The sequence below is a fragment of the Typopeltis vanoorti genome, chromosome 3 (genome assembly GCF_054136105.1).
Source record: "Typopeltis vanoorti isolate ZY-2024b chromosome 3, IOZ_Tvanoo_1.0, whole genome shotgun sequence".
Lineage (NCBI taxonomy): Eukaryota > Metazoa > Arthropoda > Arachnida > Uropygi > Thelyphonidae > Typopeltis > Typopeltis vanoorti.
Window position 1 is genome coordinate 174,781,451 of NC_143551.1, and position 13,956 is coordinate 174,795,406.

Consider the following 13,956-nt stretch of genomic DNA (forward strand, 5'->3'; position numbering starts at 1 on the left):
CATTATTGTTGACCCATCTTCCTTCTCTCTTTCTCCCCCCCCCCCCCCCTCCACACACACTGATGTTACCACTGGGGTGATATAACAGTTTTATTTAAAGGAAATGATGATGAAAGATTGACATAAATCATATCAAAGAAGCAGAATGAAAATGTAAATAAGTCTTACTGAAATGATCCTGTTATTCTTTTACATGATTTTTTTGATATTTTGTTTGACAACAGTTACAAGTTAAACAACCTTTCAGCTTGTTTGATAGGTTAAATAATATCCTCACACTCAAACACACAGCTCACACAGCTGCGAGTTTGAATCCCACTATGGGATTCAAACATTCTTTCTTGAATGTCTTAGGATGGTTGTTAGTCTGTCACCTATGACACATCATCATCATCATCATCAAATTCCTGCCATGTACCCTCAAGGGGTGTACAGGATATGACAGTACTACATGAAAAATTTACATCATTACTAACTTCCTATCTACAATTTTCCTCCAAATCAGTCTGTTACTTGTCAAGACTCCAACATTATCAGATCTTATATTTCTATCGTCTAAGGCACTTTGTACCGTATCAATCCACCTATATCTTGGTCTTCCTCTGGGTCGTTTTCCTGCCAACCTGGCAGAGAACACTTGTTTTGCTAATCTTTCCTCTCCCATTCTATTTAAGTGACCATACCACCTGAGATTAGCTCTGCTAACGCATTCCTGGATGCTGACAATGTCAAGTTCTTTCCTAATATCCTCATTAATATGATATTGCCATTGATGCCATCTGTTCACGCCTCTAATCTTTCTCAGGACTCTCATATCTGCGGTCTCTAGTCTTTCGTCAAGTGTTTTACTTCTGACCCAGCTCTCGGATCCATAAGTTAAAACGGGTTTGAACACTGTCTTGTATACAGCTAATTTAGTGTTCCGACTAATTTCTCTCTTATCCCATATGAATTTATTCAATTCACTTCCCACCATACCAGCTTTGCTGATTCTGTTGTCGATTTCTATATTTAATTTACCATCTTCAGTAAAAATCATGCCTAAGTAACTGAAATGTTTTACTTGTTCCACAGGTTCTCCATTCACAACACAGTTGACATTTTCAATGATTCTGCCTATTTTCATTGTCTTTGTCTTTTTATTGCTGACCTTCATACCATATCTATTACAACAGCTATTCAATTTAATCAGAGAATCTTGCAGACTTGTACTGGATTTATTTAGAAGTATAACATCATCTGCATAAAGCAAAGAGCTGACATTAACATCTCCAATTTTGATATCAGGTTTAATACCACTTTCCTTCATAATGTGATCCATATAGATAATGAATAACAGAGGGGATAATGTACATCCTTGTCTCACACCAGATTTAACATTAAACCATCTTCCTGTACTTCCTTCAATTCTAACTGCTGACTTACAACTCAAATAAAGACTAAGTATTGCTTGATATAATGCCCCATCGACACCATATAACTGCATACAGCGTACGTATTGAATAGCTTCTCTCTTGGCACCTTGTCATATGCCTTTTCCAAATCGACAAAACTTAAATACAGATCTTTGTTATATTCCCATGCTTTCTCGACTATTTGTCGTAAAGTGAAGATCTGATCCTGACAGCCTCTATTTGGCCTGAATCCAGCTTGTTCTTCACCAAGCTTTTCTTCCACAATTCTTCTCAACCGTTTCTCAAGTATACTTGCATAGATCTTGCCAGGAACACTCAGTAGGGAAATACCTCTGTAATTCTCACATTCAGTTTTATTTCCCTTTTTATATATGGGTACTATGAGAGCTCTACTCCAATCATCGGGAATTCGTCCCTCAGTCCAGGCTTTCTGAACTATGAAGTGCAGCCACTGTAAGACTCTTATACCACCATACTTCAGCATTTCTGGTCGAATATCATCTACTCCTGCTGCCTTTCCACATTTCAAGCCTTTGATGGCTTTTTCTACTTCAAGTATGGATATGCAATCCTGACTGCATGCCTGGTCAGTGTTTTTTATCACTGTGCTGTCATCACTGCTTGTTTCATTTAGCAGTTTTTCAAAGTAATTACTCCATACTTCAAGGATATCTTTTTCTCCTGTTTTCATGTCACCTTTATCATCTCTAACTCCTTTTACAGCAGTCTTTCCTCCATTCCTAAGCTTCTTCAACAACCTCCAGAATATTTTGCCACCTTCTTGATATTTATTTTCTATATTCTTGCCAAAGTCCTCCCATGACTTTTGTTTAGCTAGTTTTACACACTGTTTAGCTTTCTTACATTTGTCTCTGTATTCTGTAAAAGTAAAAGCTGACTTATTTGCCAGGAACTTTTGATATGCTTTCTTCTTTTCCTTCACTGCCTCTTTAACTTCCTGTGTCCACCAGGGAGTTCTGATTTTTTTATCTTTGCAGACAACCTCACCACATGCCTCTCTGGCAGAATCAATCAATGTTTTCTTCAGAGTTTGCCACTGAATCTCCAAGGTTTGATTCCTGTTCTCAAACTTTTTCATTTTCTTTTCATTAATCTTTCTGTATTTTAGTCTACAGTTCACATCTGAGAGCTGCTCAACTTTTATTCGCTTATTCTTTTCAATATGAAATTCAATTTTATCCTGCTTAAGACTAAATAGTGATCACTTCCAATTTCAAATCCTCTGTACACTCTGGTGTCCTGCACCAGGGAGAAAACATCACTATCAACAATAACATAGTCAATGAAACTTTTCTTATTCCTAGCTTCTTCTCTCCATGTGAATTTGTGCACATTTTTATGTTGGAACATGGTGTTAGTAATAACCAGTCCATGTCCTGAGCAGAAATCCAACAGATATTTGCCATTATTATTAGCTTTGCTCTTTTCTCCAAATTTTCCCAAAATATTTTTATATGTCTCACAATCATTTCCTACTCTGCTATTTAGATCCCCAACAAGGACCAACTTTTCCTTTTTCACTGTGTCGGTTGCTTTTTCTAAAGCGTCAAAAAATTCCTCCACTTCTACCTTAGTAGAACCTTCTGTGGGACCATAGGCACAAATAAGTCTCATTGTCCAGTTCCCCATTCTCATATTTGCCCACATTACTCTACTTGAGACTGACTGCCATTCAAGATTAGCCTCATATTTTGTGTTGAATACTATGGCTACTCCTTCTTTTCCCTGATTGTCATTGCCTGAATATCACATTTTGTATTTATTGCTCAGAAAGATCTCACCAGTTTTGGTCTTTTTTGTTTCAGTCACCCCTATTATGTCGATCTGGTACTTATCTAATTCCTCAGCTAGCTCCATTTCTTTGCCATTCAGGCTTCTTACATTGATAGTACCGATCTTTAACACTGGTAATGTTGAGTTGGGGTTTGTTTTCAGATTTGTTCCAGTAGCTGACTTTTCGCTGTTCGCCCTGGTTCCCTGGTGAAAACAACGGGGGCCTTGTTTAACCGGGCGATGCCCCAGCCGGCATGAAATTTTGTCATGTTGTACCATCATTTTTTATTTTGGTTTAACCAATAAGAATACAATTTGGTCGGCTAAATCCCAAATTGCCAGCCCATCCTCGTTCGTTCAGTATCAAAGTAGATACCCAACAGGGTGCACCACGAGAAGGTGAGGATTGGACATTAGGTCAGAAGCCCTGGTCGGTTCTCCGCATTCCTTTAAAGGCTATGTGGAGGTCTCCTCTCAGTTATACAGCTTTGACCCTTGACACTTACTTGTTTATTTGGATCTTTGAACAGCTTAGAATTTTCTCTTTTTTTGCTGTCTGTAGAGCAGGGAAACCCGATTATGTAATTCCTTTATGTAAATCAGCATATATTTTGTTAAATAATGTTATTATTGTAAATTTTATTTCATGATCTCTTTGTAATACAAAACCATAACATATGGCAGACAGAAATCTCCATGCCATCTGTTAGCAAGCAGCAATCTATCACAAATTCGGTTTCTATGAGAGAGGCAGTGGTGAGGTTGTGTGCAAGGATAAAAAAATCAGAACTCCCTGGTGGACACAGGAAGTTAAACAGGCAGTGAAGTAAAAGAAGAAAGCATATCAAAAGTTACTGGCAAATAAGTCACCTTTTACGCTTACAGAATACAGAGATAAATGTAAGAAAGCTAAATAGTGTGTAAAACTAGCTAAACAAAAGTCATGGGAGGACTTTGGCAAGAATATAGAAAATAAATATCAAGAAGGTGGCAAAATATTCTGGAGGTTGTTGAAGAAGCTTAGGAATGGAGGAAAGAGTGCTGTAAAAGGAATTAGAGATGATAAAGGTGACATGAAAACAGGAGAAAAAGATATCCTTGAAGTATGGAGTACTTTGAAAAACTGCTAAATGAAACAAGCAGTGATGACAGCACAGTGATAAAAAACACTGACCAGGCATGCAGTCAGGATTGCATATCCATACTTGAAGTAGAAAAAGCCATCAAAGGCTTGAAATGTGGAAAGGCAGCAGGAGTAGATGATATTCGACCAGAAATGCTGAAGTATGGTGGTATAAGAGTCTTACAGTGGCTGCACTTCATAGTTCAGAAAGCCTGGACAGAGGGACGAATTCCCGATGATTGGAGTAGAGCTCTCATAGTACCCATATATAAAAAGGGAAATAAAACTGAATGTGAGAATTACAGAGGTATTTCCCTACTGAGTGTTCCTGGCAAGATCTATGCAAGTATACTTGAGAAACGGTTGAGAAGAATTGTGGAAGAAAAGCTTGGTGAAGAACAAGCTGGATTCAGGCCAAATAGAGGCTGTCAGGATCAGATCTTCACTTTACGACAAATAGTCGAGAAAGCATGGGAATATAACAAAGATCTGTATTTAAGTTTTGTCGATTTTGAAAAGGCATATGACAAGGTGCCAAGACAGAAGCTATTCAATACGCTGCAGTTATATGGTGTCAATGGGGCATTATATCAAGCAATACTTAGTCTTTATTTGAGTTGTAAGTCAGCAGTTAGAATTGAAGGAAGTACAGGAAGATGGTTTAATGTTAAATCTGGTGTGAGACAAGGATGTACATTATCCCCTCTGTTATTCATTTTCTTTATGGATCACATTATGAAGGAATGTGGTATTAAACCATATATCAAAATTGGAGATGTTAATGTCAGCTCTTTGCTTTATGCGGATGATGTTATACTTCTAAATAAATCCGCTACAAGTCTGCAAGATTCTCTGATTAAATTGAATAGCTGTTGTAATAGATATGGTATGAAGGTCAGCAATAAAAAGACAACGAAAATAGACAGAATCATTGAAAATGTCAACTGTGTTGTGAATGGAGAACCTGTGGAACAAGTAAAACATTTTAGCTACTTAGGCACAATTTTTACTGAAGATGGTAAATTAAATATAGAAATAGACAACAGAATCAGCAAAGCTGGTATGGTGGGAAGTCAATTGAATAAATTCATATGGAATAAGAGAGAAATTAGTCGGAACACTAAATTAGCTGTATACAAGACAGTGTTCAAACCAGTTTTAACTTATGGATCTGAGACCTTGGTCAGAAGTAAAACACTTGACCAAAGACTAGAGACTGCAGATATGAGAGTCCTGAGAAAGATTATAGGCGTGAACAGATGGCATCAATGGCAATATCATATTAAAAATGAGGATATTAGGAAAGAACTTGACATTGCCAGCATCCAGGAATGCGTTAGCAGAGCTAATCTCAGGTGGTATGGTCACTTAAATAGAATGGGAGAGGAATGATTAGCAAAACAAGTGTTCTCTGCTAGGTTGGCAGGAAAACGACCCAGAGGAAGACCAAGATATAGGTGGATTGATACGGTACAAAGTGCCTTAGACGATAGAAATATAAGATCTGATAATGTTGGAGTCTTGACAAGTAACAGACTGATTTGGAGGAAAATTGTAGGTAGGAAGTTAGTAATGATGTAATTTTTTCATGTAGTACTGTCATATCCTGTACACCCCTTGAGGGTACATGGAAGGAATTTGATGATGATGATGATAACCTTGCTCCATGCTAACTTGTAACAACAGTTACAAGTTAAACAACCTTTCAGCTTATTTGACCGGTTAGATGATATCCTCAATCTCCAACCAACCAGCTATGGGTTTCAATCCCACTATGGACATGGATCTTTCTTTGAATGTCTTTGGGTGGTTGACAGTTTGTCACCTCTGACATTCACTTGTTTATTGGATCTTCAGGCAGCATGAAATTTTCCAAAAATTATACAAGACAGTGTTCAAACCAGTTTTAACTTATGGATCTGAGAGCTGGGTCAGAAGTAAAACACTTGACCAAAGACTAGAGACCGCAGATATGAGAGTCCTGAGAAAGATTAGAGGCGTGAACAGATGGCATCAATGGCAATATCATATTAAAAATGAGGATATTAGGAAAGAACTTGACATTGTCAGCATCCAGGAATGCGTTAGCAGAGCTAATCTCAGGTGGTATGGTCACTTAAATAGAATGGGAGAGGAAAGATTAGCAAAACAAGTGTTCTCTGCCAGGTTGGCAGCAAAACGACCCAGAGGAAGACCAAGATATAGGTGCATGGATATGGTACAAAGTGCTTTAGACGATAGAAATATAAGATCTGATAATGTTGGACTCTTGACAAGTAACAGACTGATTTGGAGGAAAATTGTAGATAGGAAGTTAGTAATGATGTAAATTTTTCATGTATTATTGTCATATCCTGTACACCCATCTCAACATATTCATGGCATGAAAATAGAGAAAGACTATATGCAATTGCCATTTGCTTCCAAAAAAAAAAAAAAGCAGCATTACAATGTTTGTAGATGCAGCTAAATTTGCAGCGGTAGATGGGATTTCTGCAAATACTATCATGAAGAGAGATTTTATTTTGCAAAAAAAGTTTCTCTAAAAGAAGCCTGCAGTTAATGAAAAATCCATTATCTATTATGGCATTAATATATGCTTTTTAAGAGCCTGTGTAGCTCAGTGGATGTGGCGTTTGCACACCACCGCGCTTGGCCGCACGAAGGAAGGCTTGGTTTCGAGTCTAGTCGGCGACTAGAGGAAATTTTTCTAAGCCTTTTTTCGACCGGTTCCCGAGTTAGTCGATCTCTGGCACGGGCGAGCAGGTTTTTCCTCCCGGAAACTCGGGTTTTTTGTCCTGTAAACTCAAGAAAATCGACCGTAGAACCCACATTATTTCAGACATTAAATATATTGTGTTAGGGTTAGGGACCACGAGATGACAGCACATTTGAGCCGTCTCTCTTCACTGCGTACCGCTTAATTAGTGATAGCCTTGGGCCATCTGTCTCTGATTGGGTACCAGTGGAGATTGAACTGCCCACTCAGTCTCCAAAAGTTAGATAGGGCTAAATGGCCTCGCCTACTCCCGTATACGGGAATAAAAAGGCGTTAGCTGATTTTTTTTTTTTTTTTTAATATGCTTTTTAAGAATATAAAATGTAAAAATTAAAAAAAAAAATGAGCATTTCTATAGATGAATGGACCATAATAAAAACTGAAGACACATGAGCTTTCATATATATATATATATATATGTAGATATAGATCGGAGCTTACTCCACCTTTACCACAAGTTGCTTCAGACTTCCACTACGTGCAGGCGCAAACTTTACTGACTTGTCTGTTTGCTTACTTGGGAAAAAGGATTAAAACCTAGCTTATAAAATTGCTTGGTATCTTTAACATATATATATTACAAGGATGATTCATGAAATCTTGGTTTAATAATAATTTGTGGTACTCGTTCTGCAGAAAAGGGCTATTCTTTAGTTAAAGAAAGATTGGAGTTCTACGCGATTTCTTTTGCAACAGATGCAACAGCTACTAGTGACTCTCCAGTTATGAAAAAATTAAGAAAATTATCTCTGCCCTTTCAACAGTTGTGTTACCATTACACATTTCATTTTCCTGTGATAAAAGCATTTTGTCAAAAAATTTGAAAGGTAGCAATAGTAATGCTCGTAATTAAAGGCAAAAGGAAGACTATGTTGAATCTGAATAATAATGATGAAGAAAATGATGTTTTAGATTCTGATAATGTGGAAAATGTATATTTATAGAAATTTATATTTAAAAAAAAATATAATAAAGAATAAAAAAAAAGGATACAAGTTATTTTATATTGAAAAATATGTTAGAATGTGCTGGAAAGTATGATTGATAGGATTTTAAAACTGGTAATAATTGTTTTGCAAGGCAAGAATTAAAGCTCTCCTATTTATGGAAGGTGGAGTATTCAAAGGTTGCTGAAAATATATCAAATCATTTAAAACCATTGCAATTGAAGCACTAAACAATCTGACACAAATCTACTTACAGGCAAAAGAATTTTTAATTCTTCTTTTGTAATCTGGAAAAACAAAATTCTGTTTTGAGTAATAAGCTTTTGAAAAACAATAAACAGTAACTTTTTAAATGTCAAGTCTTAGTATCACTTATTAAATATTTGAATAAACAAAATTGTTTAAACAAGGTTAATGATGAATATATTTCTTTTGATAAGTGAAATTATGCAATCTGTGTAATTGATAATGGAATGAATTTTCCAAGAAAAGTGTACTTCATTTGAAGAGTTTGAAATAGAAAACATTACAAATGAAGAAATGGAAAAATTATGGACTTGGAGAATTAGAAGTAGATTCAAACAGAACTAGTAGGAGATGTATTCATTTCAATGGCATGATTACCAAACAAGGTACAGTCATCCCTCAACTTACGTCGGGATTCCATTCCATCCAGCAGGACGTAAGTCGATACATTAAATCAACAGAGTTGTGGGGGTTAGGGACTTAACTGTAGTAAGTATATTGTCATTTTAATTATTAAACCTTATTATAAAACTGTGCTGTGTGTTACTTCCACTATAAATCAGGAGAATAATCACCCAAATCTTCTTTCACAATTACATCTTCATTACCTTCCCTATGTGAAGGACCAGGCTGCGGCTCTTCTGCCGTAACCTTTGTTTTTTTGATGAAAATGCCCAGTGTGCTTTGCTTATTCCTTTTCTTTTTCTTTTCACCATAAATTTGTTTTTAGCAAGCAAATGCATCATGTACTTTCGTTTCTTCTAATAAGTCACGTTCAAAATTGGGATCCATGTCTTTAGCCATTTTGAGAACATCACTAATTGCAGAGAACATTTCTGCAAGACCTTTCACTGTAAATTGTTTGACTAGCTTTTCTTGTTTCTCTTTTCCCTCTTCCTTTTCTTGTTCTTCCTCTTCTGGAGGAACTGGAGGTCGAACTGGAGGAACACATTGTTCCTCCAGTTCGACCAATTCTTCGTTGAACTGGAGGGTCAACTCTTCAGGGGCACTTTCTATGAGTTGAACTATGTCATCATCATTCACTTTAAGATTCAGATTGTTTGCTAGGCTCACTGTTTCTTCACTCAATTTACAAAGGTTTTCATTTTTTCCAAAACTTTCAAAATTGTGCACAAACCTTTTTAATGTCTTTTCCATATGCCACTCATATATTGAGAGGTCACTTCATCCCAAGCCACAGCAATATTTTTAATTGCATGGTAAATATTGAATGCTTTCCAGAATTGCATGAGAGTCTGGTCATTTCGTTTAGTGGCAGAAATGTGAAACACTGCAAGAACTCCCTGATCCATCTGTTGGATCAATGAAGTAGTGTTTAGAGGGAGAAACATGACCTTAAACGTGATGAAGATCATCGTTCTAAGACTGATGACTGTAGCATTATCTAGAATTAATAAAATTTTAAATTCTACATTTTCTTTCACACAATAGCTTTCCAGTTCACTTGCATAACAGTTGATTAAGGCATTCGCAAGCAATTTTTGAGTCATCCGCAACTACTTATTGCTCTGATAATGAACTGGAAGAGTATGCTTCCTAATGTTTTCAATGGCTCATGGATTCTCACTGTGCCATATCGCAGATTGTTTCAGTTTATATCTAGCCACATTATCCCCTAACAGAATTGTAATACGATCTTTAAGAGCTTCAAAACCAGACATAGATTTTAGCTTTTTGTCCACTCGGGCATTTTTTTCTGAAACAAGGAGGTCTCATCCATATTAAATATTTGCTATGGCAAAACATTTCTCCGTAATAATTTTATCCAATTTCTCCACAAGCTCTTTAGCAGCCTTCTCATCGGCACTTGCAGATTCACCATACATTTTCACATTATGCAGCGCAAAACACTACATGACTCTCATGAACCAACTGAAAGGAGCGTTGAATTAGTAGTCGTAATTGAGTTCTTCAACATGTTGAAGAGATTTAGTGCCTTAGCGGTTATGGTCATAGTGCTAAGGGATATGCACGTTTGGTTCAGGTCCTCTATCCATGATGCAAGTAGCTTTTCCATATCACATAGGACCTTGTCTTAGCTTTGTCACTATTGTCGATTTAATGGAAGCAGCCTTTATGATTTTATCCTTATTTTTCAAAATGGTCATCACTGTAGAATGAGACCATCTGAAGTCATGTGCAATCACATTGATGGGCTTACTAGCTTTGTGTTGCTTTATGACTTGCAACTTTGTTTCAAGATCAATTGTTTTTTTTTGATTGGGTGTGTAGGGGCAATGTTGCACAAAACATTGCAAAATATTTAACAATAAATACAGAAATAACCTATTTCTCAAACACAAAATCAATAGGAACTGTTGAAGACACGTGGTGACTGCCGAGGGAAGTTGCTGCTGAATGTGCTGTTGCCACTGTGCATGATGATCGTTGCTAAATAAAAACCTTTTTACTTTACACTTGCTTGCGTCTTGTTTGTAAGTATAGCCAAAAATGTTATTTATTCCCTTATGGGATCACAGACGTATCTTCGAACGGATGTAACTCAAATGGACTTATGTCAAGGGGTGACTGTATTTTCATCAGAAAGAAGTGAATTAATTTATACAAAGGGACATGTAGACACTGAACCTGAAAATTCTATTAAATGTGCTATTTACGGTTAGACTTACATCAACCCAGAACAGTGTTTCCTACCTTTTTTGGATCTTGCCCCACCTCAACGTCTCAAGATTTTGATGCTCCCGCCAAGTTCTGAAAAAGTATAATATAAATGTGTACTTTAAATTAAAAAGGTACATAGGTAAAACTGTTTTTAATTTGACTTTCTTCGATGAATATAAATTTTATATTACACTTTGTATATTATAAAACATAAATTGAACTGAACTCGGGAAAATAAAATCCAAGTTAATGCGATCCTTGACCTTGATGTCTGCTGCAAAGAGTTTTTATTTGAGGTACTAATTTAGTCATTTTCAATCTCAAATCCCCATGGTTTGTGATATCCAGATGATTTCTTTTTTTCAGTAGAAGTTATTTACAGTACTAAAGCCACATTCAACTAAATATGACGATTGAAAGTGCAACGATTTTTTTTTGCAAAACTAGTTGAATTTCGGTATTTTGTTTCTGTCTCGTCAGAAAGCCATGCCATTGTTCCTTTTATGGTAAATAAATTTCTAATAGACTCATCATTTTGCTTTTCTGAGAGTTCTTCTTGATACTGTATTTATGTTGACTGCTGTACTAGTGATGTCAGCTTTTTTTCTCGGAAAGTCAGGGTTGCAACATCGACAATTTATCGCCGGTGAGTTTTTTGAGTATATCAGTGATGAGGTGACGAATACAACATCATTTTCTAATTGCCCTCCTGCAGAACATATGCCCACACGTTGGGAAACACTGACCTAGAATAAAAGAAATTTTTATGCTTCTGGCTTATTTGTAACTAAACGAAGGTCCAGATTTTCTGACCATGCAATCAGTGATTTGTGTGTTTTAAAATTATGTTTTAACAATGAATGCAAATAATAAATTTAGTTTAATCCTTTATCCAAGTGTGTGCAAACAAAGTTTGCGCCTGAAAGTATCTTCAGGACTGGGATAAAGTGGTACAACACCGGGCGACTCGTTGCAAAGGTGGAACAAGCTACCAACACTCCTATCTTAGTATCTCCCATAATGCACAACACATCTCCTTGTGGATATATATAATGTTATGCATTAAGGGAAGGGCCACTACCCAGACTAGTTTCGACTTTTATTGAGGTCTCTTCAGTGGGAGCCAGGCCCAAGTGGAGATACCAAGGCAGAAGCATTAGCAAGGTCATCTCCTCCTATAGGAGCTACCAAACGGTGTGCCACCTTTTTTATTAAATTTATTAAATCCAGAGTAATTTAATAAAAAGGTGGCGCACTGTTTGGCAGCTCTGGGAGTTGCCCGGTGTTGTACCACTTTACCCCAGTCATGAAGATACTTTCAGGTGCAAACTTTGTTTGCACACACTTGGATAAAGGATTAAACTAAATTTATTATAGTCTGACGAAGTGAAAAATAAACTTACAGCAAAAAAAAAAAATGAATGCAAATGTTAAATTTTTATAGCAATTTATATGTTTTTGTGTACAGTATTAGTGCATACTTTAAATTTCTTGTATCTTAAACTTTGTGTTTTTCCGTAAATATATATTTTACCTATCTATATGTTGTATCAGTATAATTTTTTTTTTAATAATTGTCAAACTGTAAGTTATTTTTGAATTCATTTTAATACTAATTAAATTTACTTTTTTTTCATATGTATTAAAATATACACTTCATTATTATACTGTTTTATCACTAGGTTAAACACAAAAATTCTTATTTGAGAGAAATTGCAAATTTTAAATCAATAAAGTAAACTTTTCAGGAATTCTTGGGAACTGCAATTTCCCATAATCGATTCCTGAAGATTAAGAAATGTTGAGAATTTAGAAAACTTAGTTGTATTAATTTTCCATGTTTATACATGGAAAATAAGTATAATTTCTCAATGCAATAAACTTGCATTGAGAAATTCATCCCTGAAAGAGTTAAACTACCTGCATAAAAGAAAGCAGATCTAATCTATCTGGTAATCACTGAAATTATGTAAATGAGCAGTGAGATTCAGAAATAGGCACTAATGGCCTATCTTGGCTGTGTTGGTTATTTGATATAAAACTTCTGTGTATTTGCATTAACATTATATAATATCTTCCCAAATAACCATCTAGTAAATGGAAATGTGATTATTGTGACAGAGAACAACTGCTTAGAAATACTCATATAGATGTGATATTTGATCATTTGCATTTTAAAATTATCTAAATTCAGTGTTTTTTTTATTTTGCTGTAGGTCATGCAGAAGGGAATCAGCTTGAGCATGTACATAGCAAAATATTTCCCTCAAAAAAACAAGTAAGATTTCAAGAAAAGCCAATAGTGTTTCTTACGTCTGATGTGCCTTGCAAAGTTAAGGCAATCCCTTGCCTTACTCAGATAAAAGGAATTCTGAAAGTAAGAAAATGTGCAGAGAATATTTCAGAATTGCCTAAGACAAATAATGAGAATAATGTAGTTGTCTGTGATAAGCAAAGTAATGAACACAATAACCCTACCACAGAACTTTTAGCTACTTCCAAAGAAAATACCCCCCTTTCTACCAGGACAAATCATAATGCTTCAGATACCATTATTGAAGAAAATCATAGTGTAAACAATCAACATGTGAAAAGCTTTATGAAGGATACTAAACATCAGGGGATTACTACACGAAGAAATGATGACAGCTGGGCAGCTAGCCACAAACTGTATATGAAAATGTCATACTGTAAAGAAATGATGGAAAGGTTAAAATATCATACAGTTCTATCTACAACTAATTTATTGTACATTAAAGGATATGGTAACTGGTATGATTAATAAAAAAAAAATTATGCTTAATGTCAATTTACCTTTTTTATTAATAGTTATTATGGAGATGGAATTCATTAAGGAATGCCATTTTAATCATTCCTTCTTCAAGTACCTATCATTCCTTTCTTTGAATATATAGACAGTCTCACAACATCTAGTGGTATCTCTTGTGCACATTTGGTACTCACAGTGAAATGAATCTGGACTGACAATGTAGTGGCAGGTGTAGAATC

The 13,956-nt window shown here is 35.7% G+C and overlaps 1 protein-coding gene across 1 annotated transcript in view; it reads left to right on the forward strand.

Moving 5' to 3' along the window:
• Positions 1-13,750, forward strand: part of LOC150108755 (uncharacterized) — a 112,893-nt gene extending 99,143 nt beyond the window's left edge. Inside the window, exon 7 of the mRNA XM_090416213.1 lies at positions 13,164-13,750. Within this exon, the coding sequence (XP_090272339.1) occupies positions 13,164-13,729 (566 nt within the window). The 3' untranslated portion in view covers positions 13,730-13,750. The remainder of the gene's footprint in view (positions 1-13,163) is intronic.
• Positions 13,751-13,956: the final 206 nt, after the last annotated feature.